The sequence below is a fragment of the Dermacentor andersoni genome, chromosome 9 (genome assembly GCF_023375885.2).
Source record: "Dermacentor andersoni chromosome 9, qqDerAnde1_hic_scaffold, whole genome shotgun sequence".
Taxonomy (NCBI): Eukaryota; Metazoa; Arthropoda; class Arachnida; order Ixodida; family Ixodidae; genus Dermacentor; species Dermacentor andersoni.
In genome coordinates, this window is record NC_092822.1 from 103,452,124 (window position 1) to 103,479,481 (window position 27,358).

Here is a 27,358-nt window from a genome sequence, read left to right on the forward strand (position 1 = left end):
TTTCTTCCGGTTGTAACACGTCTTTAATATCCGGTGTGAGTCAGCGCTGTTCTTCAATTTCTCGCATGTTACCGAAGAACTTGGGACGTATTTGCGTGGCAAGTCGTAGTGTCCGGGTGGCGATAATTAAAGTGCAAAAATGTATTTTTATTTATTCACTGGATGGGGCCTCACGTTGCTATTGTTGCATAAATAAGTTCGACCACACACTAGAATAACGATGTATCGTCTCCATTCACCAGCTCCGCCTTTATTATCCCACAATGATTCGCACCCAATTCCTCAGAGAGGTTTAGGTACTGCAAAATGCAATTCATTGATAACAATGCTTCGCTGGGTCAACAAGAGTAGGGTGTGGGTTACTTCAAGAACAAGAAACTCGGAGTAATTGCAAATGCATTTGTCTTCGTGCTTTCTTTTTGATTGGGAAAGGAAAGGGTAGACGGATCCCATTTGAGGCAGAAATGCCTGTAAACAGGACGTTTTTCGTTGAAAAACAGCTTTGCGTACTTTGTCAAGTTCAAATCATAGTCTTTCTCTATGTTCAAATTGCTCGCGGTGAAGCGTGAAACGGGGCGGGCTAGAGTGTGCCACAATCATGGAGAGGTGGGGGGGGGGGGGGGGGTTCTTTTCAGTCGTGCCTAAAGGACAAGAAATTTACCTCAGCGTGCGTACAGCGCTGTGTCCTCCGAGTCGCTGAACTGTCGAAGCACGATTTTCTGTGGTCGCCGGACTACGTGTGTTGTAGTCCTTTGTGTTGAAGGACACCTGCACCATCCGACCTGGATCAAGCTCAAAGAATTATTTTCTGCGTAGAAACGACGCGACAGCACAGCTACCGCTTCTTCGTTAAGTCAACGGCACAGAAGAAAGGCATGAAAATAAAAAGAAAATGCTTATGCGAAGGGAATGCGCTTTTGTGCCTAGCTTTGCAGTTATTTCCTGCCTGCAGCACATATTAAATGACCCGCCGTGGTTGCCCAGTGGCTACGGTGCTGGACTGCTCAGCACGAGGTCGCGGAGTGATGTCCCGGCCACGGCGGCCGCATTTCCATGGGGGCGAAAACACCCGTTACTTTGATTTAGGTGCACGTTAATGAAACCCAGGTGGTCACAATTTCCGGAGTCCTCCACTACGGCGTACCTCATAATCAGAAAATGGTTTTGACACGTAAAACCCAATAATTTCTTTTTTTACATATTAAATGTCTCTAAGACATAACGTGTTTTCATACACTAATGTATCAGCTAAATAAATAATCGTTAGCAGGGGGCAACTTCATTTTTCTTTTAAAGGGTATGAATGCGAGCTATTCAGTACGAATTTATGGAGAAAAGACCGCGCAAAATAAATACGGAGAAGGTAGGAAACAGGACGAGATTGATAATGAAATCATTTCCAGAAAATGCGCTTCGACGAGTAACAGCCCATAACAAAATCACCCGTGGCACACATGTCTTGCCTTTGTTGCTGATGGCAACAGGTCATGGTGGAGCTGCTGGGCCGACGCATTCATGATTGAGATTGGGGGTGTCGCGAAGGCATTTATTGCTTAGAAACATCTAGAATACTTTAGAACGCGATTCAAAGGGAAGCTCTCTGTGCCTCTTCTTTCAAATTTCCCACTGGTACCGCCTGGCCCACCACGTCGGGTTGGGGCTCAGAGAATTCCATGCATGACAGTGGCGTGGCAGAGTAGAGAGGCGATGCGTGAAACTGCTTCGGACCTTACCGCATCGAATGTGTACAATGGCCTGTGTAGCTCCGTGACCATCAACACCATTACCTCTTGGTAGCTGTAGTTATGCGTGACACCCTCCACAATCGTTCCAGAAACTGAGAGAGAACAGAGAGCAAGCTATGGGGAGCTGCCCAACAAACGACCGCATTCCTTTCTGCACCCTGCTCCCTCCTGACAAATGAATCAGTCATTGACACCCTTTCAGCTATGGTACTTTCAGCTAAATTTTTTAGAAGCATCACTGCACATTCTTTACGGAGTTGCTATGGCAACGTGTAGTTCCGTTGCTAACAGGGTATTTAAAGAAGAAAGGCACGCACAACACACAAAGCAGTACCCAGCACTTCCTAAAAAAAGTAAAAAAAATAGGACTAACTTGCGCTAATGCGTAATGGTGCTAATAAATTCCAAGTAATGCTCCAATAGTTCCAGTTGCAAGTAGACTTGAATATGCTTTGGCAGCTGGGAATAAGATTGTCGTGTTTCTTCGGTACAACATGGATATAGTGCATGGTAGATTTATTACCACATTTTAAATGGGTATTCATTGGTCTTTCTTATCATTACATTTATATCATTATTATGTACAACATAAAAATGTTGGCAATATAAAAATCGTTACGCTTTATTGTTGCAGAAGTGTATTCATGGCTTTATCGATTGTGCGTTCTTGGTTCACAAAATTTTTTCTTTTTCTGGGGTTGCAGGGTTCGAAGGTCGTAAAGGCCGAATCATTTCAACGGCAGCAATATGTCGTCCCGATAGTCTGTTGCACAATGGCTTTGGGCCCGAATATGTCTTTCTCACGAATGCGGTGTTACGCTTTTTGAATGGTCATTAGAAAGCTTGTGCTCTGTTTTTGAGCATCATGATAAACAATTTATCTCAGACTTTTAAGCACGAAAGAAAAGACAACCTCAAACGTGAGAACTTTGTATTCATGTCCACCTGTAAGACGCATTTTGCTTGGGCTACGATGGATTCTAACGTGAAAGTGTGAAGGAGCCGGTATAGCTATCTCAGTGAGCAAATTTCCCTGCAAATAAGATTAGATAAGGACGTGCGATAATTAGTAAGTCAGCCTGGACTATTTCACACGTTGTCCAACACAAATATGCGTCATAAGAACACTGCTCTGCAATTTCATGTCTTACTGATATTTTTACTGCCAATTACCTTAAAATAGCAATTCAAAATAATTCACTGATTCTTCTGTTCAGCATAAGTTAAACATAGCCAAGCTGGGAGGGAAGGCTGGGGAGAAGGCTGGGGAAACAGCAACTCTTTCATTTCAGCTTTTTTCCACGTTATTTCGAGGAATATCTGAAACTGTAACCTTATTAGCATAAACGTACGCAAATGTACTACGCTAACTTATTTACCCGTCACTTCTTTTCATTGCTAAGCTTTCTGTTGGCTTCTATTGTTGTGCACGTACTTTAATTGCTGGGTTAAGACACTTGCATTTCCTTGTCACGTGCAAATGACTGTCGTAAAAATTATGTAGGGAATCTGCTGCACTAGTAGCGACAGTCATATTAATCAAATTATTTTCAGAAGAAAAGTTAAGCAGTTCCCACGCACTGTGAGAATCGATGTAAGCGAATGTTTCCGAGCTTGTTGTTTTGATTCGCTTTGATATATACATATATATATATATATATATATATATATATATATATATATATATATATATATATATATATATATATATATATATATATATAAGCACTTCCGCAGCCAAGCTGTGTGGATGGTGGCGCTGGTTAACACTCCTTCTGTTCTACTAGGCAACCCAAGACAGTGGATGAGCAAAGGGCGCCGCGTTAGCTCAATTGGTAGAGCATCGCACGCAGGAATGCGAAGGTTGCGCGTTCGTTCCTCACCTGCGGCAAGCTGTTTTTTTTAATCCAATTTTATTGCATTAATGTATCGTTACTTTAGTTTATTTCTTAAGCACAAGTAATTTCCCCTACGTTATCCTTGGTCTCAGTGTTTGTTGGCTTCTATGATATGACTCTATATATATATATATATATATAAACAAGAAAACATAAATATAAACAAGTAAACAACGGTTAAAGAACAAAATACAGAATTAATTACAAATAATAACATGGTTTATCATATCTCATGATAGCATGACAAATTGTGCGGGAACAAAATATCAACACTTTTTTCACAATATAAGAAAAAAAAGCGAACAAAGACCGACTACAGTAATCCTTGTCGTTACTCTGGAAAAAAAAAAATGCATTTTTAGTTGTCTTTTAAATTGCGATAAAGATCTTTCATTTTTCATTATGAAAGGAAGAGTGTTCCATATTGGTATGGAAGTGAATTCACCAGTCTGTTCACCATAGGTAGTGCGGATTGGAAATGCACATGAAATTCAATTTCCGTAAGTGTGCCCCTTCATTTCTTCACCTGCCTATGCACTGGACGTAAAGAACTTTCCTTTGAATTATATATATATATATATATATATATATATATATATATATATATATATAGGCTAACTTCAAGGAGGCGCGCCTTATTATTTCCTTTACTTTTTTTATATATTTCACTGGTGCAACTGTTTGTACGTGCCTTCCGCCTTTAAATAGCCTGGCCTATTATGACTTACAACATATAGTATAAAAGCAACTAGCTAAAAAATGCGCAGCCATGTTTCTAAGGACATTTGCTGAACGCACCATAGCTGAAAGGGTGACAATGATTTCGTCTATTGTCAGGTGGCAGCAGCTGGTTGAGAGGTATGCGGACATGGTTAGGCCAATAACTACACCTGGCATTCTTTTGGGTGGAACTACCTGGAATTGAGCGTGTTGGAGTATGTTCGTGGAAATGTCAGCCCCTCTTTACTTTCTTCATGTCTAGTTGTTGGGCTGACAGATAATGAATAAAATGCTGTCTGCCTAGCTTGGAAAAGTTCACCCCTCCTTCGACGGTGAGTGTGTATGTCTCCACCTCTCTCTCTCTGCTGCCGCCCTTTCTCCTATTGTTGCCCCAAACACGTACAGAGACACGTTAATTTTTCAAACCCACTCTCCAACACGCGTGGAGCTCCGAAGGCTGCGAGGGCAAAGTTGAAGAAGCCATGCAGGAGGCGATCGAAAGATCGAGGAGTATCTCCGCCCCACCGGACTTCGATGCTCCCGCGCCAAGTCGGAACTTCTGCTTTACAGAAAAGAGAAGGGAGGCAGACCCAAAGATTGGAAGCCAGTCTCGGAAAGCAGCATCAGTCTTCGCACTTGTGACGGGCGGGTGATACCCAGGGTCGACGTTATCCGGGTCCTGGGCATGTTTGTCGAATTCAACGGCGGGAACAGAACGGCTCTCTGCAAGATCATCGCAAAGACGGACAACGCTTTCCGCCTCGTTCGCAGAATAGCAAACCGGCACCGAGGAATGAAGGAAAACAATCTCCTCAGGCTTATCAATGCCTTCGTACTATGTCACTTTACGTACACAATATCAATGCACAACTGGCTCAGAGCGGAGCGAGACAAGCTCAATGCTCTCATCCGCAAAGTGGTCAAGAGGGCTCTCGGGCTACCCATCAGGACCCATACCGAGGATCTCCTCAAGCTGGGGGTGCATAACACTGCCGAGGAGATTGCCGAAGCCCAAGAACGCGCGCAACTCACTCGCCTGAGCACCACAGCGGCAGGTAAACACATCCTCGAAGAGCTGGGTTACCAACCTGCGGGATTCCCGATGGTCACTACCCCGATCCCTAGGTGCATTTGAGACAAGTTCAAAGTGGCCCCTGTGCCCCGAAATGTCCATCCCGTCCATAACGAGGGCAGGCGCAAGGCCAGAGCAGCAGCCATCCTGAAACATATCAAGCAACGAGACATTACAGCAAGCTTCGTCGACGCTGCGGAGTACAGCGATGGGAAGACCTTTGCCATCGTTGTGGTCGATTCTAGCGGCAAGATTTCCAATTGCGCCTCCATTCGCACTTCAGACCCCGGAGTCGCCGAGCAAGCCGCCATCGCCCTCGCCCTGCTAGACGGTCGTGGGTCCGAGATATATAGCGATTCCAAAACGGCAGTTAGGGCTTTTCAGAAGGGTTGCATCGCCAAGCAAGCTGCTCGTCTTCTTAGCAGCTCGAGTCGATATGCTCTCACGCATCATTCTATCCTCTGGTTTCCAGCTCACGTAGGGTCGGTCGAGGGTGCTCCCCCGAACCTCAATGAGTCTGCTCACGAGGCTGCGCGTGAACTCACCGACCGCGCTTCCTCTGCAAGAAGCATCGACTTCCCTCCTCCCTACGGCCACAGGGACGCTCCCGCTACTCACAACGAGATTATTAAATTCTTCTACATGTCTAGAAGGGTCTTTCCACCCCCTCACCCCAAGCTGAATAGGGCGCAAGCCGTTTCGCTTAGGCTTCTGCAGACCAGTACGTATCCGTGTCTGTCCGTTCTTCACGAGGCTTACCCGGACGTGTATCGCGACGACGCCTGCCCCTCCTGCGGGTAGACCTCCACTCTAGCGCACATGCTGTGGGAGTGCGGGTCGACATACCCCAAGTTCATCAAGGAGGAGTGGGACTCACTTCTGCGTAGCCCCGCTCTAGAAAAGCAAATCCTGGCTGTCCGGCGTGCCCGCGACCGGGCCGGTGGGCTAGACCTGCCGGTCCCGACGTGGGACTAGCCAGGTGCGCGACGAGTTCGCGTCCTCGCTGCACCTGCAATAAAGGTTCCTTCACTCACTCACTCACTTGTGACCAATCACGACCCCGAAGGGAGGCCCCACCTACCAGGCTATAAAAGGCACAGTGTGCACCTCGGCGACACTCTTCTCGTCTCTCAGCTCGTCCGAGTCAGACCGACGTGACGTCACGCAAATCCTTGCCACGAACAACCTTGACGACCTGCGGCTGGCCGTAGACGAATGCAGTGAGGCACCCATCATTGCCCCATCGCCTTGCAAGCATTAGCTTCGAGAAAGGCGCGCTCTTCAAACTCGGCCGCCACCAACCACCTAGGGAGCCTCAACTACCAGAGAGGAACGGAGAATCTGTCCATCGCCGACCCTGCGACCAGACTACCGATCGAGACGACGACGACTCAGACCGGGCAGACAGGCAACCTGGTTCTCCGTCGCAGCCACCCGGGCCTTCCGAGGATCTCCGCGATAACGCTTACAGCATGGAAGCGACCCCGTACACCCTTCAAGCGTACGACTGGCCATTCGTGAACGAGCGACCCATCACCTTCGCGCAGCCGTTGCCCTCGGTGTGCGTCTGCGCGAACTGCGAGGTGTTTGCGGCAGATGCTGCGATGCTTCCGTGCCGTCACACCTTGTGCGGTCGGTGCCTCAAAGACGCTTGTGATGGCCACAGCAGCGAACACAGGCACCCTTCCGGCTGGTGTCCCCTCGACGGTGAATACTTTGTGGACGAAGAGGCCGTTGACGTGTACTTCCCTCTGGAGTATCTTGTGGTACTGCCGGTGCAGTGTTTCCTTGCCGGTTTGGGCTGCCCGTTCGACGGAGTGCTTGGAGATCTTCAGGATCACCTGCAGGAATGCCTCTTCGGAACCAGGGCCTTCGAGTTGACGACTCGGTGTGTGTAGCATCGCTGGCGCCTAGGTCTGGAGTCACCGGTGGATATAGCCCTGTGCCGCTTGCGACGGGCCGCATAGACCAGTTCAATTAGGTAGCCTGTGACCACGTGCGCTGAACTTCGAAGCAGCGGCCTTTGAAGATATGCCTGTATACTGCTCGAGTGCGTAATAAATATTGTTTTTCTTTTTCCCAATTGTGCGATTCATTGCGTGCCATGCGGTGGTCGGCTGGAAACGGCCTGAACAGCTGCATCACGTTGAATAGGTATATACCAGGTATTTTTTCTCATTATGTTTTTTTTTGTCATTTATCATTACGAAAAGAAAGCCGCTAGGAGTGTAGTGAACGTGGCATTTTTGTCACGAGGCTGGGTCACTCGATGGGTATATACTTGCCACTATATAGCTTCAATGCGCACGAAAAACTAGCAATTCCTGGCCTTATAATCAGCAAGTCTGATGACCTAATAAATGGTGGTAGGTGGCGTACGAGTCGTTTGCGTTAAATAAATGCTATCGTTAAAGGTACGTCCGACACTCTCTGTAAAATTTAAAGGTGCGTTACATGTATTCGGCAATGTCTTTATGGATGCACGGGCGGCGGTTCTCTTCGTTATTCTCCTAGTTTTGATTTCAGATACTTCGCAGCGATATTAACAGCTAAATATAGGTTTACCTCGCCTCACCGTCTATTCGATGGTGCGGCGTGCCTTTTTCTTCCCAGCCCACTCACACGGGTGTGTTCGTCGCTGCAGTAACAACTATACCGCGTTTGCTTGCAAAACGTTGACGCACGCTTTCCAAGGTATAACAACGCAATCCATGTGGTGCGTCCCCGACTTCACACTATGACAACGCGTGCTTATCGCAAATAGAGCGCTACAATGCAATGACGTCTCTCTACCCGTTGACTGAGTGATTCGCGGAAATCCGATCGCGTTGCAGCCTTTCACAATTACCAAGTTGCCCATTAAATTTGAAACTTTAGTACACAAATGAACAAAATCCGTAAGTAACCAAAGCAGAGAAGCGCAAATATCTCCGTACGGTAAGTTTCGTTGACTCTTCTTCAAGTCGCCTGCACTTGCCTTGAGGAAATAGGCGTGAGTGACCTTCTTGGTACCTTTTGCTTTTTTTTCGCTCAAAGCAGTTCGTACTTCACGCTTCTTCGGACGACTTCTTTAATCACATCGCTTCGCAAATCACTAATATAAACTTAAATGTTGGCAGCCCGAGCTACGGCGTCGCATAAGACGTGGCTCTGTATTACGTTTAAAACCATTTTCGCCATTTCTAGTAGAAAACGTGCACTGCTACCTTGATGTTGCCAGATTCATCTACATCAAAATTAAATTATGGGGTTTTACGTGCCAAAACCACTTTCTGATTATGAGGCACGCCGTAGGGGAGGACTCCGGAAATTTCGACCACCTGGGGTTCTTTAACGTGCACCTAAATCTAAGTACACGGGTGTTTTCGCATTTTGCCCCCATCGAAATGCGGCCGCGGTGGATTCCGCGACCTCGTGCTCAGCAGCCCAACACCATAGCCACTGAGCAACCACGGCGGGTTCATCTGCATCAAGGAGATTACGCTGTATAGATGGGGTTCTGTGCAAACTTGATTGAGAACGCACGTACGGTAGCTCATTTTGGTCGTAATTAATGATAACACTGCTGACGGCTCGCTTTTCTCATCAAAGGGCTCTATATAGTAAAACTATTTCAATATCTTTTTATTTCAATCTCCTGACGTCAAATCTGCGTAACCGCCGATGCAAGCATCAGGCGCTCACCCGCAGGGTTGTCTGAACATGCCAATCAAAAGCTCTCCTTGTTCATAGGAGGTCACTTTTGTTTGCTTGAAAAACGAATAACATTGTCTACACTGAGCGGCTTGCCTTTTCTAATTGGCTGTCGAGAGGCGAGGAGCACGCTCAAGGGGAGAGGGTTTCGATGGAGCCGAGCCACTCCACTGAAAATCGTTAACAGGATGAAGAGGATGGTGCCCGCGTCTACGATTGCTCCCCTCTCCCTTACTTAGCTTGCGGTAGCTTGGCTAAAATCGCGATGGCGTGCAGCAGACAGTTAAAAATGCTGCTAAAACGGATACCCAGTGAAGAAGAGTTGGCAGAACAATGTCGTAAACGTGCCGAAAGGGCTCGAAAACGTTACACGGTCGCGCAAAAAGTTTTATTATACGCAAATAAACCCATACTCTCCGGCAGGTTCGAGTAGCCAGTGCCTGAGCGATCGACGGCAGCCATGTTTTATTCCTTTCGGAACGGGGCAGCATGAGGCTATTCAGAAGAAAATTCAGCTTTGTTCGGCATGTTATTGCATCATTAACGCGTATGCGTCCTTTTGACGCGGTAAGTTTTTGCGGTTTTGTGACGTCGCGCGGGAGGCAGGTGAAGTGGGTGCAGCATGAAAACATTTGACCAATAACCGAGGGCTAATGGCGAAAAGGCGTCCAATCAGAAATAACTATTTTTCTTTTGTTCGGTCAAATAATGCATAATCAGTGTGTATACGTCATATAAGATCGGAAGGTATCGCGGTTTTCGTGACGTCGCATGACAGACAGGCTAAGTGGGGGTGGTGCAAAAAAGTTATTGACCAATCGCGGAGGGCTGATTGCAAAATTGGAATCGAAACGTTTGGAGCAGTTTTACGTTATAGCGCCACAAGTTACGTAAAGCGCACAGGAATTCGCTTCTAGGAACGCTGAAGTCCCCAAAACTCATCAGGCAGAAATCTAAACAGTTTGTACTGAGTGGTTAATATGACAAGCACAGAAGCCATTGCAAGTTAGCATTTTTGTCACCTTTGCGGTAATACATTTGACTACTACGCTGAGTACACAATTTGCATACGAATTTACTGCATGGTTTGTTTTTGTTGTTGCAGTTCGTATTTTTTGCTGCGATAGTAAACACTTTTCGCCACTTACATTTGACATGTCAAGACGCCACGAAGCAAGTTGGACGGACTGCTAGAAGCGCTGTACCATCGGGTCGTGCTTTAATTAAATTTCTTCCGCCGCTCTTAAGTGCGCTAGAGAGAAATTGTCAAAACAGTGGAATAAAGGTGCGTATGAGCCGAGGGCGCATTAGACTTGGCTGTCGAGCTGCAGTGAAGACGCGTCGGAAGCACTTCCGAAAATATTCTGAGAGAAAAGAAAATAAATTTAAATGAGGAAAATAAAACTATGCAGATACCACGCAATGTGGGAATCGATGTAAGCGAAGCTTTTTGTTCCAGTTCCCTTGATTGAGGATAATTAGAGGTGATGTTGACGGGGAATGCTTAATTTCCTCAACTTTCAGTCGAACCCGACATCGGTGAGTTGATGTTAAAGGTTATCTCGCGTGCACCACTGCTGTTTGTCTGCGTACTATAAATAGAACGCACAAGGAGAGGTGTTTTCTTGAGGCATTGTTGTGCACTATTTTTCTTAACCTCAGAGAGAGTTGAGCATTGTCATTTCCTCACATGGCAGATCGCATCATGGCAGAAGCATGAAACTTAACATGGATTACGTAGCTTTGTGTGCCAAAACCACAATCAGATCGTGAAGCACGATGCAGGGGCGGACTGTGGATTAATTTTGACACTGTGGTGTTATTTAACCTGTCCTATACTCTAAGTGTAAGTGCGTTTTCTATTTCGCCCCTGTCAAAAAGCAACTGCCGCTGTGGTCATGAAATCCGCGACCTCTAGCAATGACATAGCCACAAAGATACCGCGACGGGCACAGAAGTGTTGATTTGATGTGCGACCGCTACCGTAGTGTCGAATGGACTCTGCGGTGCGCTTTTGTAATGCGGCTCTGCTTCTTCACGCCCTGCGCAAGTTATCCGTTTGACATACTTCCACGGTGTTTATTTTTGAGAAATATCAGAAACGTACAGTGCCGCACCTTGCACCTAAGTTTATCCAGTTTTCCTGAAACCCCTCTCGTGTTGCAGTAGTAGCGTTGCCTTGCCTTCTCACGACGCCTTTTCGCAATCCGCCTCCCTCCCACCCGCTTTTTTATGGGAACGGCCTCTTCTCCCCCGTCCTCTCTGAAGTTCTATCTACGTACCCTCTAGACCCGCACCTTAGTAATAAGGTAAGCGCTACAATTTCTGGAATGATTGTGGAGGGGCCACGGATAATTCAGCTGTCAAGAGGGGGACTTTTGACCAGGGACCTCCAGAGGGCATTGTGACCATTCTACGCGGCGAGGTCCAAAGAAGTTACTCGCGTCTTTACAATGGAAGCATAGCGAGGGAAGGACGATCGAGAAAGACGAGACGGGACAAGCGCTAACTTTCAACACTGCGTTTATTGCGGGAGAGTAGCATATACACGCAGCTGATTCTGCTAAGGGAAAGAGGGACATAAACGCTTGACAAAAACGCCACATGCCGTCAGCCCATGGATTCAAGCTCTGTAGTAGATGATGCCACAGATGGCCCGCTGACGCATAGATCACCTGCCCGTGCAATCTCGGATGCTTCCTTGATTTCTCTTGTCAGGTCACTGCGGTGCCGGTACAAAATGACCGTCTTATCGAACAACGGATGGCAAGGTGGTTGTGTAACACACTTTTTACAATAGGCCGCCAGATGACCGTCTGTGTGAAAAATTGCCGACTTAATTACTGTGCTCTTGGAGACGCACATTCAAACATCTGCCCGTTTGGCTAATGTAGTACCTTCCACGCGAGAGCGGAATTTTGTACACAACCCCCCTCCTGCAATGCACGTGGGCACATCTATGTTTCATTGTTGATTCAGGCTTCCGCGTTCGAGTAAGTCAGCCCTTTTTGCAGACACTCAACAGCTTTTTTGGCACATGTATATCTTCATCTACAAATCCACAATAACGTTCGGTGGTTTCCGCACGGCCAATTCTATGTAGGAAATGTTTTGTGTAGGCAGTGGCTAACCTTAATCGATGAATAAGGGTTTCCGCATTTCTGTCCAATGGCAATAAAAATTTGAATTCAATGAATGGATCAATACCATACACATCCAAGCTCGTAGAATTCTGGTCAAACCACGTATTTCTAAACATTTTGAAAGACGTGCTTATAATGAAGCGTCATTCATTCTTTGATAATGGGAGCGGAACCACATCAACTTTGAGGTGCGCTTGTTGTGCTGCTTACTCGGCTGCTGTGTTGCCAGGAATGTTACAATGCCCTGGCATCCACTGGAACGCTATATCATGGTTCGCTTGGCGTGCCTTTGTGAGGTCTTGAAGTGTTTTGTAAATGTCGCTTTGCTGCAGCAAGCGAACAGATATGAAACTATAATGTAAACGTGCCAGTTTTCTCCATGGTGCTTAGACCACGTACTGTCGGTGACACCTGTACTGCAAGCACGTGATCGGGCTCGAGGTTCCTTGATTGTGACTCTAGAGGCCGCTCCGAATTTGGTGAATTATCAATTCCCAAAATTTTCTTCGCATGTACAGTTTTCGGATAGGCTCATGACGGCTGCATACGGCATGCGGTAAGAACGTATACCTCCAAGAGGTATGCAGTGTTTGATTGATGGGTGTAGCTCTTATGCCTGTGTAATGAGAAAATAAAATACTGCCTCGCTCGGCGTCAGAGTCGAAGATAAGTGGCCCGCTTATCGTAATAAGTAAATCACCGTCCCAAACCTGACCCCTATTCTCAGTGCACCGACAAGGGCAAGCACCATATCGCTCCCTCATTTTTTCTTTTTACCACCCCCCCTTCTTTTTTTTTTTTTTTTTGCGAAGGAACTTCACTTTACCGCTGATTCGGAGGTACTAGGTTGTTCACGTTCTCCGCAAGGGCGTGCGTAAGGGTCACTTACGCATGCATAAAAGCGCGTCTAAGGAAATTGTTGCTGCCATGGAGAAGACGAGTGCCCATGTCCGAACGCTGGCATCAGCGACATTCTTTTAATAACTCCTTACAACCCTGCTTCGTATTCTGTCTCTAGACCATTTGAAAAAAAAAACATACATTCTGTGCATGCTTCCGATAAATATTTTCACACTTCAATACCCGCACCGACAAACTAGTGCAACAATGTATTGTTCCCATTCGCCACCTTCTCCTTTACAGATTCTAGAACTCGGGAGATTCTTCTACTGTGCAAGTATTCGGCGGTGCTGAATCCTATCCAATGGCAAACAATAGAATCCTTGGGGAACAGGAGTCGGGTGTGGTGGAACTGCAAGGGAGCGACTGGAAATGTTCATAGTAGTTGCACTGCTTTTCTGTTTCCCTTCCTCGTTGGGAGGAGAGGGATCGCGCTTGGAGGGCAACACGCGCACGGCCGCCACATTTCGATGAAAGCGGAAGGAATAATTATGCAAATACCATCGACATTGGATGCCAATGGAAGCGAACAGCCCAAACGAACGAGCCAGCGACAGTCTCCCTCCCCGTTTGTTGTAGCGAATCCTCGCCACTCCCTTGCGCAAGAGTACGAACCCTTTCTCTCGGCACCTTAGTTGGAAATAGCTTAATGCTCGGCTGGTCTTTTCAGGGTGTAGAGTAAAACTTAAAAAAAAAACCGCGATATATTATTCAGATCCGACGTACCTTGGGAATCGATGCAACCGAAGCTTTCTAGTCTGGTTGCTTTGATCGACGATTATCAGCAGCGAGGTTGACGGCGAAAGCTTAATGCTAATTGATGTTAAACATTACCTGGCATGCACCACAGCTGTTTGTCTGCATAGTACGCAGAAAGAACGAGGAGGGGTGTTTGCTTGAGGCGGTATTGTTCCCTATATTTCATAACCCAAATGAGGGTTGACCTGTGTCATTGCCTCGCAAGGCACAACGAATAGCGGCCGAGGCATTAAAGTTAAATTGGATTGCTCGGCTGTGCGTCCCTAAACCACAATCGGATCATGAGGCGCGCCGTAGAGGCGGACTACGGAATAATTTTGACACCGTGGTGTTTTTTAAGCTGTTCCAAAATCTAAGTGGAAGTGCGTTTTATATTTCGCCCCTGTCGAAATGCAACTACCGCGTTGTGGATCAAATCCGCGACCTCGAGCGATGCCATCGTCGCAAAGCTACTGCGGCGGGCAAATAACTGCTGATTTGTCGTGCGACCGCTTCCGTATTGCCGCCGGCACCATGCGGCTCTGCTTCTGCACGCCCTGCGTAATTTGTCCGCTTGAAATATTTGCAATGTCTTTATTTTTCAGAAATAGCAGAGACGTACTGTGCCGCGGCTTGAACATTAGCTTATCCAGCTTCCCCGCAACCACTGTCGTATAGTGGTGGCGTTTGCTTGCCTTCTCCCGTCACTATCCCCCCCCCCCCCCCCGCTTGTATCGAACTGCCGCTTCTCCTCCCTCTTCGGTACAGTTCTATGTAGGTTCCCTCTGGACCCGCACGTTAGCAGAAAGGGAAACGCTGCAGTTTCTGCAATGCATGTAGGGCCTGTATGTAGGGCCTGCATGTATTGTCCCCATTCAGCATCTTCACCTTTATCATCCCACAAACAGACACACCCAACTTCTCTGCGAGTGTTTGTTATTGCTAAGGGTTACTGAATGGCATGAAGGTCAATAGGAATGGGCCGTGGGCTGTTTCAACAACAGGAAATTATAGGAGTACATGCAAATGCATTTGTGTTCGTACATTCTCCTTGGTGGAGAACGGAAAAAGTTGATGCATGGCATTTGAGACAAATGCCTGTAAAAAGTAGGTTTTTCATTGAACAGTGTTACATACGCTTGAAAGTAAATATTGCTCGATGTGCGGCACTGTGAGAAGTTAAACGAGATGGGCGTAGAGTGTTCCACTATCAAGCCGTAATCATCGAGCAGGGCTTTCTGGTCCTTCATGCAGGCGTAATTCATACAAAAAACAAAGTATCGAGTAATTTTTATGCAAACTGGATACCCAGTGTAGCAATCAGATATATCACCGCGAAGCTAACGAAAATGCCACATTAAAAAGGCTTCTGTGCTTGTCATAACAACCACTGAGTACAAACTGTCTAGATTTCTGACTCATGCTTTTGTAGATTTCAGCGTTCCTAGGAACGAATTACTGTACGCTCTACGTAACTTGAGCTCTAACCTTCATTGGAGCGCGCTGAACAAAACTGCATGTTTCATTAGAAAAGCAAGCTCTCAGCTGCGTTTACAGACTGAATACCATGAGAGGTATCTAACGCTCGTCCGTTCTCGAATACGTTTGCGCATCACCCACTCTATACAGCATAATCTACTTGATGTAGACGAAGCTAGCAGCATCAAGGTAGCAGTGCGTGTGTTCTACTGACAAGAAGAAAATGCTATCAAACGAAAAAGAGAGCCACGTCTTACACGACGGCGTTAGTCGCACTGCCAACGTTTAAGTTTCTATTAGTGATTGCGAAGGGATGTCATTAAAGCAGTCTCCCGAAGATGCTTCAAAAATGAACTGCTGTGAGCGATAAAAGAAAAGGTACGACAAGGGCCACTCACTCCTCTTTGCAAACGAGAGATGCAGGCGACTTGACGAACAGATCAACGGAACTTACCACACAGAGAAGAGTTGCGCTTGTCAGCTTCAAATCGCTATGGATTTTGTTCATTTTTGTATTGCAACAGAACTGCTTGTTGGCCTAGTTGGTGCTTGCTAAAAGACATGTTTTTTTGCCGCAATTGAACACTCACAAAAGAAAGACACATAAAGACAACATGGGCGGGGTCGTGTTGTCTTTATGTGTCTTTCTTTTGTGAGTGTTCAATTGCGGCAAAAAACATGTCTTTTTGTATTGCAGTTTGAACTGACATCTTCGTAACTGTGAAGTGCCGAAGACGATCGGATTTCCACAAATCAGTTAGTCGATAGGTAGCGAAGCGTCATTGCATTGTTGCGCTGCAGTTGGGATAAGCACGCGTTGTCCTAGTACGGGGTCGGGGAGGCACCATATAGATGGCGTTGTGATTAAACCTTGGCAAGTGCGTGTCAACACCATGGAAGCACACGTGGCAGTGGTTACTGCAGTGACGATCCCGCCCGTGAGAGCGGGCTGGGAAGAAGCAGGCACGCTGCACCACCGAATGGATCGCGACGCGAGGTAAACCTGTATTTAGCTGTTAATATTGATTACTGATTGATTAGTGCATCCATAAAGACAATGGCTGATACGTGTAACGTACCTTTATATGTTGGAGGGAGTGTCAGACGTAACTTTGGCTACAGAATTTTTTTCACGCGGCAGACTCGTACGCTCATTGCTACTAATTATCAGGTCATCAGACAGGCACGATGTCATACCCCTGTCACACGGGCAACACTAAAGTCCTTTCCAGTAAACCCCTTTTGCTACTCTGAGGGACCCTTTGCAGAAAGGAGTTGCGCCGATGACACACGGCACCACACCGAACTTCTTTAGGTAGTTCCTCAGATGAATGCCGCAAGAAAAATAGCGCTGGCTGCTAAAGCCACAAGAGAGAAAACATTCTTAAAAAGTTGCGTATTTAATTACACTTAGCTACTGTAGAACCTAAAAATATATTTTTTTTCATTGTTGACGGCTAATAATGCTTAGAGTCGTTTATTTTATTCGCGTTTTTGCGTTGTTAGCAGCCATTTAACTTGGTCCAGCAACTATGTGCAACCGGTGTTTTGCTGTGCGTGTTGTTTATTCTGGTGATGCCCACGTTTCTGTCGTCCTTTTTCACGTCTTTGCCGTCCCTTCCTTTGTGCGCGCAGGCGTAACGCGTTTTATTCAATATGTTATTCCTACAACTGTGGTTTTTCTGGGTATTTCCTGCGGGCGCTGATTGTGCAGTCTCCATCTCGCGACGTGAACACACCACATGCGCGCAGCAACCGACGACAACAATGCCGGAATTCATCATGGCGGCACTAGCGACGTTATGCGAGCGTTTGAGAGTATAGCTAGAGGAAATCTTCGCTATTCGACAAATTGTATTACCGCTAACAATTAAAACATTTTCGCAAGGTAAAAAAAATAGCTATGGGCACCGTAGTTGTGTGGCAGGTTTCCTTCTACTGACGAGTTCTGCACGCGGTGTGCCAGAGTAACTCGTTTTCCGCCCGAAAAGTAGTTGCGCGATCTCCTTTCCCGAAAAGGAACTTTGCCGTGAAGGAGATACTCCTTTGTCGTGTGTCACTGCACTTGAACGCCTTACCGGTAGATGTCTACTTACCTAAATGACTTTAGAGCGCCCGTGTGTCAGGGGTACAAGGCCAGTTATTGCTAGTTTTTCGCGCGCATTGAAACCATGGCACATATTGGCAATTGTATGTACCCATCGAGGGACCCAGCCTTGGGGCATAAAGGCCACGTTTGCTGAAGTCCTAGCGCTTTCTTGTTGTAAATCCAAAATTTAAGAGAAACTGTGATTAAAAAAAAAACGCCTGGTATGTACCTAATCAACGCGATGCAGCAGTTCAGGCCGTTTCCAGCCGACCACCACATGGCACGCAAATAACGGAGCAATTCGGAAAATGAGAAACAATAATGTTTATTACGCACTTGAGCAGTACAGGCATATATTCAAAGTAGCTGCTTCGAAGTTTAGCGCACGTGGTCATAGGCTACATAATCCTTGCACACAATTGAGCGCATCGTAATATGCACAGGGACGACTGATCCACCGGTGACCGCAGGCCTATGCGCCAGCGATGTTACCAACGCCTAGGCGCCAACACGGAGGTCTCGCTTCTGAAGAGGCATTTCGGCAGGTGATCCTGAAGTTCTCCAAGCTCACCTTCGAACGGGCAGCCCCAGCCGGCATTATAGCAGTACACCGGCAGTGCCATAAGTTCCTGCAGTGAGAAGTACAGGTAGGCGACGTCCTCCTCCTCGAAGGGTTCACCGTCGAGGGGACACGAGCAGAAACGGTGCGTGTCTTCGAAGCTGCCGCTCTCGCTCCGATCTGAATCAGTACCGCGATCACAAGCGTCTTTGAGGCACAAACCACACAAGGTGTGACAGCAGGGAGGCATACCCGCATCGGCCGCAACCACCGTGCAGTTCGCGCACACGCGCACCCACGGCAACGGCTGCTGGAAGGTGATGGGTCGCTCGTTCACGAATGGGCACTTGAACCCTTCCAGGGTGTACGTGGTCGCTTGCATGGTGTAAGCGTTATCGCGGAGATCCTCGCAAGACCCGGATGGCTGCGACAGAGAACCAGGTTGCCTGTCTGCCTGGTCTGAGTCGTCGTCGTCTCGAGCGGTAGTCGGGCCGCCGCAGGGTCGGCGATGGACAGATTCTCCGTTCCTCTCGGGTATTTGTGGCTGAGTAGGCGGTTAGTGGCAGCCGAGTTTGAAGAGCGCGCCTTTCTCGAAGCTAATGCTTGCAAGGCGATGGGGCAATGATGAGCGCCTCACTGCATTCGTCTTCGGCCAGCCGCAGGTCGTCAAGGTTGTTCGCGGCGAGGATTGGAAGAGTTGGAATATGTTCGTGAACTGTCAGCGTCCCTTTTCTTCTGGGTCTAGTTGTTGCGATCACAGATGAAGAATAAATTCCTCTTTGCCTACCTTGGAAAAGTTCACCCCTCTTTCGAGGAAGACGTTGGGCGTCCATCTCTCTCCCTCTCTCCCTCTGCTGCCGGCCTTTCTCCTATATTTGCCCCAAACACGTCCAGAGATACGTTAATATTTCAAACCCACTCTCCAACAACTTCTGACCAATCACGACCCCGAAGGGAGGCCCCACCTACCAGGCTATAAAAGACAGTGTGCATCTCGGCGACACTCTTCTCGTCTCTCAGCTCGTCCGAGTCAGACCGACGTGACGTCACGCTCATCCTCGCCGCAAACAACCTTGACGACCTGCCGCTGGCCGTAGACGAAACCAGTGAGGCGCCCATCATTGCCCCATCGCCTTGCAAGCATTAGCTTCGAGAAAGGCGCGCTCTTCAACTCGGCTGCCACCAACCACCTAGGGAGCCTCAACTACCAGAGAGGAACGGAGAATCTGCCCATCGCCGACCCTGCGGCGGCCGGACTACCGCTCGAGACGACGACGACTCAGACCAGGCAGACAGGCAACCTGGTTCTCCGTCGCAGCCATCCGGGTCTTGCGAGGATCTCCGCGATAACGCTTACACCATGCAAGCGACCACGTACACCCTGGAAGGGTTCAAGTGCCCATTCGTGAACGAGTGACCCATCACCTTCCAGCAGCCGTTGCCGTGGGTGCGCGTGTGCGCGAACTGCACGGTGGTTGCGGCCGATGCGGGTATGCCTCCCTGCTGTCACACCTTGTGTGGTTTGTGCCTCAAAGACGCTTGTGATCGCGGTAGTGATTCAGATCGGAGCGAGAGCGGCAGCTTCGAAGACACGCACCGTTTCTGCTCGTGTCCCCTCGACGGTGAACCCTTCGAGGAGGAGGACGTCGCCTACCTGTACTTCTCACTGCAGGAGCTTATGGCACTGCCGGTGTACTGCTATAATGCCGGCTGGGGCTGCCCGTTCGAAGGTGAGCTTGGAGAACTTCAGGATCACCTGCCGAAATGCCTCTTCAGAAGCGAGACCTCCGTGTTGGCGCCTAGGCGTTGGTAACATCGCTGGCGCATAGGCCTCCGGTCACCGGTGGATCAGTCGTCCGTGTGCATATTACGATGCGCTCAATTGTGTGCAAGGATTATGTAGCCTATGACCACGTGCGCTAAACTTCGAAGCAGCTACTTTGAATATATGCCTGTACTGCTCAAGTGCGTAATAAACATTATTGTTTCTCATTTTCCGAATTGCTCCGTTATTTGCGTGCCATGTGGTGGTCGGCTGGAAACGGCCTGAACTGCTGCATCGCGTTGATTAGGGACATACCAGGCGTTTTTTTTTCATCACAGTTTCCTTTAAATTTTGGATTTACAACAAGAAAGCGCTAGGACTTCCGCAAACGCGGCCTTTATGCCACAAGGCTGGGTCCCTCGATGTTTACATACAATTGCCAATATGTGCCATGGTTTCAATGCGCGCGGAAAACTAGCAATAACTGGCCTTGTACCCCTGACACACGGGCACTCTAATGTCATTTAGGTAAGTAGACATCTACCGGAAAGGCGTTCAAGTGCAGTGACACACGAGAAAGGAGTATCTCCTTCACGGCAAAGTTCCTTTTCGGGAAAGGAGATCGCGCAACTACTTTTCGGGCGGAAAACGAGTTACTCTGGCACACCGCGTGCAGAACTCGTCAGTAGAAGGAAACCTGCCACACAACTACCGTGCCCATAGGTATTTTTTTTACCTTGCGAAAATGTTTTAATTGTTAGCGGTAATACAATCTGTCGAATAGCGAAGATTTCCTCTAGCTATACTCTCAAACGCTCGCATAACGTCGCTAGTGCGGCCTTGATGAATTCCGGCATTGTTGTCGTCGGTTGCTGCGCGCATGCGGTGTGTTCATGTCGCGAGATGGAGACTGCACAATCAGCGCCCGCAGGAAATACCCAGAAGAAACCACAGTTGTTGGAATAACATATTGAATAAGAAGAGTTACGCCTGCGCGCACAAAGGAAGGGACGGCAAAGACGTGAAAAAGGACGACAGAAACGTGGGCATCACCAGAATAAACAACACGCACAGCAAAACACCAGTTGCACATAGTTGCTGGACCAAGTTAAATGGCTGCTAACAACGCAAAAACGCGAATAAAATAAACGAATATAAGCATTATTAGCCGTCAACAATGAAAAAAAAATATATTTTTAGGTTCTACAGTAGCTAAGTGTAATTAAATACGCAACGTATTAAGAATGTTTTCTCTCTTGTGGCTTTAGCAGCCAGCGCTATTTTTCTTGCGGCATTCATCTGAGGAACTACCTAAAGAAGTTCAGTGTGGTGCCGTGTGTGATCGGCGCAACTCCTTTCTGCAAAGGGTCCCTATTATAGCTTTGCCTGTATATATATATATATATATATATATATATATATATATATATATATATATATATATATATATAAATCATATCATATCAAAAGAAGCCAACTGACACCAAGGACAACATAGGGGAAAAAACGTGCGCCTAATGAATGAAATAAAGAAACAAGAAATTAATGGTAATGAGTGTGGATGAAAAAGCAATTTGGCGCAGGTGGGGAACGGTTCCACAACCTTCTCATTGCGTGCGCGATGCTCTACCACTTTAGCTACCGCGGCGCCGTTTCCCCATCCACTTTCATTGGGAGTTATGTTTCCTATTAGAACCCTGGGAGTGTTAGCCAACGCCACCACTCAGAAACCTTGGCCGCGGAAATCTATATATATATATATATATATATATATATATATATATATATATATATATATATATATATATATATATATGTATATATATATATATATATATCAACAGCAGAGGTGCATGCAAAGTAACGTTTAACATCATCGCACTAAGCGTTGAAGAAGTTAAGCTTTCGCTGCCGACATCCTCGCTAATTATCGTCAATCAAAACAAACATTGCAGGAAGGTTCGATTACATCGATTCCGACAGTGCGTGGGAATTCCGTAACATTTCATGTGAAAAAAAATTTTGCTTGCGTATTTATTCCGATTTCCTTTTATTCTTTTGGACACCCTCCCAGCTCAAAATTCATCCCTTCTAGATTGAACGGACAAACGTGGACTTCGAATGGACCTGCTTTTGATGCACCTGTGTGACAGTTTAGATGTTAAGATCAAAGTACTGCGACCCCAGTGACTGAGGTGTTGTTCTCATTCAGCATCTTGGCCTTTACCATACCTGTACCGTGCACACCCATCTACTGTGCAACGGTTTGACATTCCTAAAAGCTGATGAATGGCACTGTACAATGCGTCTGGTTCGCCTAGTTTGGAGAGCTATGAGGAAAGTACATTTTGATGTCATAGCCGGAACGGCTTCCTGCTCGCCTTCCTTTTATGGTTGGGAAAGGGGCACGTGGCTCCCCACCTGGTGCCGAGAGTGTTTTGCTGTAGAGCAGCCTTGCCTGGCAACCATGATAAATTTATCTCGATATCCGGCACTGTTAAATGTCAAACGGGACGGGCACATTGTCAATCGACGACGACTGACGAAAGTAACTGCACGAACGAAGCGCGGCCAAGCGAAATTAGGTGTGCCTGCTTTATTGGCATTGCTTATTGCTCGTACTGCATGAAATACTTGTTTTACAGCCATGCGACCAGGCTCGTTGTTTCTAGTTTGGTAACAGAGGTCCATTAAAAATTTACAGGTTGTCAATTTCTGGATTGGGGCTTCACACAAAAGAACCAACTAATAGTGCGGCTGAAAGTATAGCACTGGGGTAAAAAAAAAGAACGCCAAATGACGGCACAATGACAACCACTGACGTTCATCACGGGCTATACAACATAGGCTTTATACATCCATCGAAACAAATTCATCAAAATCAGAATTTCTTGTGCACCTTCTTTTTTTAGTTCATCGTAAATTCAAGAGAAGCTACAGCAGTTCTTACACATGCAACTTGATGTTCTCCGTTCGGGTGAACACTGAATTACTTGTTGCCTGATTGAGCACCAGTTGTGGATGCGTCCAAAAAGGCACTGCACCTACCTAAATCAGCAATGCGTGAAAAAAATATGAAGGAACAGATTCCGTGCCATTCCGCATATGTTATAATTGGGAGCTTCTGCTTGGCTTCCGTTTGCTCGTATGCCGTCACTGTCAAGATACATATCAATCGGGACGTAGGTTTCAGTTTATTAGCGTAGCAAATATACGTGAACGCATAATAGGACATTCCTCGGTGACGTCACAAAGAGGCGGAGCATGTGCATGAAAAACCGGCGTCGACAAGGATGGGCACGTGGCAGCGGTCTGCATTTGATCCAAACCAAGTGCTTGCGAGCGGAGTTCATAAAACACACGAGTTCATAACACACGTATTATATCACATAGCGTGATACAATAACAGTGGTCAAGCAAATGCGATTATTGCCAAGCTGTTTACATTGCTGCGTCTATTCTATATTGTAGGCGTCTTACTAGCTAAAGTTGTGTGCGCATGTCGTACGTCTGCTATGCGGCTATATATCTTGTTTATTTCCGCGCAGTGTCAATAGAAGTCCGTTGTCCCTATCAGAGACAACACGAACTTGTAGCAACTATTTTGTGGGGAATTGCAAAAATGACTTTAGCAAGCACGCATCCTATGCGCCGACGACTTTTCTGGCTGCACATACGATGTCGTTTCCAGTTCCCTGCTCAGCGTCACTTAATTGCTAAGCAGACGCTGCGTTTTAGCCGCATTGCAGCCATGAAAATAATCGTCAAGCGTACCGATCTTCATAAAGGCAAATGGAAGCGTGTACATCGTCCTTCGAATAACATCCATGCACACACACGTAGGCACACACCGCGCGTGGTACGAAACGTGCCCAAACACGCGCAGTGCAAGAGGCAATCAAGGCGGCGTGAACGAGAGGTGGGACAGCTGTACACCCGCTAGTTGATTTTCGCCCCGCATGCGGCGCTCTCAGCTGGCACTGCAGCGCCGCTCGGCGGTGCGGTTCTTCTCTACCCTACTACGTGAAAGCCACAAGGGACGAAAAAAGGTAACGACGCTCAGAATAAAAAACAGAGGACAATTTCGACGAGTAACAGCCGATAACCAAATCGCACGTGGTACACATGTCTTGCCTGTGTTGCTGATGGCAACAGGTCATTCCGGAGCTGCACTGCCATGGCATTCGTGACTGAGACTGTCACGAAGGCAGTTACTGCTTAGAAACGTCTAGAATACATTAGAACTTTATTCAAAGAAAAGCTTTATTTGCCTCTTGTTTCGAGTTTCCCACTGGTGCTGTCTGGCCCACCACGTCGGGTTTGGGCTCGAGCATTGGATGCATGACAGATGCGAGGCAGAAAAAAGAAAGCGAGGCCAGAAACTTGTTCGGAGTTCACCGCGTCGAATGTGCACAATGCCCTTTGGAGCTCCCTGGTCGCCAACCCATCCCCCTCTTGGCTGCTGAATTATCCGTGACCCCTCCACAATCATTCCAGAAACTGCCGCGCTTACCTTATTACTAAGGTGCGAGAGCACAGGGGACCTAGATAGAACTTTAGAAAGGATGGGGGGAGTAGAGGCCGCTTTCATACGAAGGGGGTTCGAAAAGAAGGGATAGCGAAAAGAAGACGTGAGAACACGAGAGAGGTTCCAGAAAAACTGGATAAACTTAAGTTGAAGGTGCGGCACTGTACGCTTCTGATATTTCTGAAAATAAACACCAACGCAAGTATGTCAAGCGGACAACTTGCGCAGGGCGTGAAGACGCAGAGCCGCATTATTAAAGCGCACTGCCGGATCCAGGTGAGACTATATATGGACTATATATATATATATATATATATATATATATATATATATATATATATATATATATATATACGGTAGCGGTCGCACATCACAACTACACTTCTGTGCCCGTCGCGGTATCTTTGTGGCTATGGCATCGCTCGAGGGGTCGGGGATTTGATGGAGGCAGCGACAGTTGCGTTTTGACCGGGGCGAAATAGAAAACGCACGTGCACTTAGATTTTATGACAGGTTAAAGAACACCACAGTGTCAAAATTAATGCACTGTCCGCCCCTGTATCGTGCTTCACGATCTGATTGTGGTTTTAGCACACAAAGCCACGTAATCCATTTTAATTTTCATGCTTCTGCCATGTGAGGCAATGACAATGCTCAACTCTCTCTGAGGTTAAGGAAAATAGTACACAACAATGCCTCAAGAAAACCCCTTTCCTTGTATGTTCTGTTTATAGTACGCTGACAAACAGCAGTTGTGCACGCGAGATGACCTTTAACATCAACTCACCGATGTCGCGTTCGACTGAAAGTTGAAAAAATTAAGCACTCCCCGTCAACATCACCGCTAATTATTCGCTACTCAAAGTAACCAGAACAGAAAGCTTCGCTAACACCGATTCCAACAGTGCGTGGGATCTACAAACTTTTATTTTCCTCAGTTTAATTGTTTCTTTCTCTGAGCATTTTTTTCGGAAGTGCTTCGGACGCCTCTTTACTGCAGCTCCACAGCCAAGTTTAATGGGCCCTCGGCTCATATGTATTTTATTGGGTTGTTTGTACACGTTCTCCGTAGCGCACTTAAGAACGGCAGAAGAAACCGAATCAAACCATGACCCGACGGACCAGCGCTTGTAGCAGTGCGTCCTACCTGCTTTGTGGCGTCTTGACTTCTCAGATGCAAGTGGCGAAAAGTACTTCGTCTCGCAAGGCAAACCGTCACACCAAGAAAGTCGGACAAAAAACAAAGCATCCAGTAATTTTGTATGCATCCTGGGTACCCAGCGTGGCAATCAGATGTATTACCGCAACGTTAAAAAAACTGCCAACTTGCAATAGCTTTTGTGGTTGTCATAATAGGCACAGAGTGGAAACTTTTCAGATTTCTGTCGCATGATTTCTGTGGATTTCAGCGTTCCTAGAAGCAAAATCTTGTGCGCGTTACGTAAGCCGTACTCTAACCTTTATTGTAACGCATTGAGCACAAACAGCCACTGCATGTTTCATTAGAAAAGCGAGCCTTCCCCAGGGTGCACCCACTGAATACCATCAGTGTGAGCTACGGTACGTCTCTTCTCGATCCAGTTTGCGCAGAACCCCTTCCATACAGCATAATGTACTTCATGTAGACGACGCTTGCAGCATCAATGTCGCGTGTGGGTGTATTTTACTGGCGAGGCTTAAAATGGTTTTTAACGTATTGAATTAGCCACGTCTTATACGACGCCTTATTTCACGCTGCCAACATTTAAGTTTAGATTAGAAATTTGCCTAGGGGTGTGAATAACGCAGTCTACCGAAGAAGCATCAAGAACGAACTGCTCTGAGCGAAAAAGCACGGTACGCCGAAGGTCACTCACCCTCGTTTCCGAAGGAAAAGTGCGGGGGACTTGAATAACACTGAGCGGAACTTGTCTGCTTAGGGTCGTTAAGGATTTGTTTAATTTGTGTATTGCAGTATCGACTTGACATCTTTGTAAATGTGAAATGCTGCAACGGATTCGCATTTCCACCAATCACTTAGTCAATAGGTGGCGGAGCTTCATTGCGTCATTCCGCTCTACTTACGATAATCACGCATGTTCATAGTATGTTGTCGGGGACGAAAAATATGAATTGCGTTGTTATTATTCCTTAGCAAGTGCGCGTCAACGCCATGGAAGCGCACGTGGCAGTTCTTTCTGCAGGGACGAAACAGGCAAGCTGCCCCACAGAATAGTCGGTGCGCCAGGGAAACTCCAGGATGGCCAGACACGATAAAGAGTTATTGGTCTGGCAGTGGAACTGCAGAGGTATAGCCGGGAAAAAACCTGTCCTACAACAATACGTAAGAAACATCCAACCCAAACCCGATGTGATAATGCTACAAGAAACCGTGGGCGCGTCGGCCAACATCCCGGGCTACCACGCCCTCGTCCCTAAATTCCAAAACGATAGGGGCATCGCCACACTAATCAGAAAGGGTCTAGTACCCATTGAACATGAGATTAAAGGGCCGCAGGCCGAGCATATAATGATACAAATTATTCCTAACAGAACGCAAAAGAATAGCATCTTCATATTGAACATATACAGTAGCCCATCGAAAAGACGGCAGCGTTTTCTCTCCCTGCTCAAAAAGGCAGCCGAGCTCGCCGGCCTGAACCCGCTAATAGTGGGTGGGGACTTCAACGCGCCGTGCCATGCCTGGGGATACGACCACACCACAACCAAGGGCAAACAGTTATGGCAGGACTCACAAGACTTGGAATACACGCTCATCACGGATTCCAGCGCCCCAACGCGTATGGGCAATTCGGTTGCAAGAGATACCACACCGGACTTAACAATGGTCAAAAACATCGAGAGGGCTACCTGGAGAAACACCCTAGAAGACCTAGGTAGCGACCACATGATCATCGAGATCACGATCCCCCGAGCGGGAACCACCCTCCCAGTCAAAAGCTTCAAATGGACAGACTGGGACAAGATCCGCAAGCACCGGGATATCAGGCAAGACGACGAGCCAATCGGTGACATTGACAGATGGATCG

At 47.1% G+C, this 27,358-nt stretch overlaps 1 protein-coding gene across 1 annotated transcript; it reads left to right on the plus strand.

Annotated features, from left to right (window-relative positions):
* The first annotated feature begins 6,907 nt into the window (after nucleotides 1-6,907).
* LOC140213337 (uncharacterized) lies at nucleotides 6,908-7,333 on the plus strand. Its single transcript, XM_072284588.1, has one exon. It carries the CDS (start codon nucleotides 6,908-6,910, stop codon nucleotides 7,331-7,333), a length of 426 nt encoding a protein of 141 aa, XP_072140689.1.
* The last annotated feature ends 20,025 nt before the right edge of the window (nucleotides 7,334-27,358 follow it).

Excerpts from the sequence above, each read along its gene's own strand:
- LOC140213337 (XM_072284588.1), top strand. The coding sequence starts at position 6,908 with ATGGAAGCGACCCCGTACACCCTTCAAGCGTACGACTGGCCATTCGTG.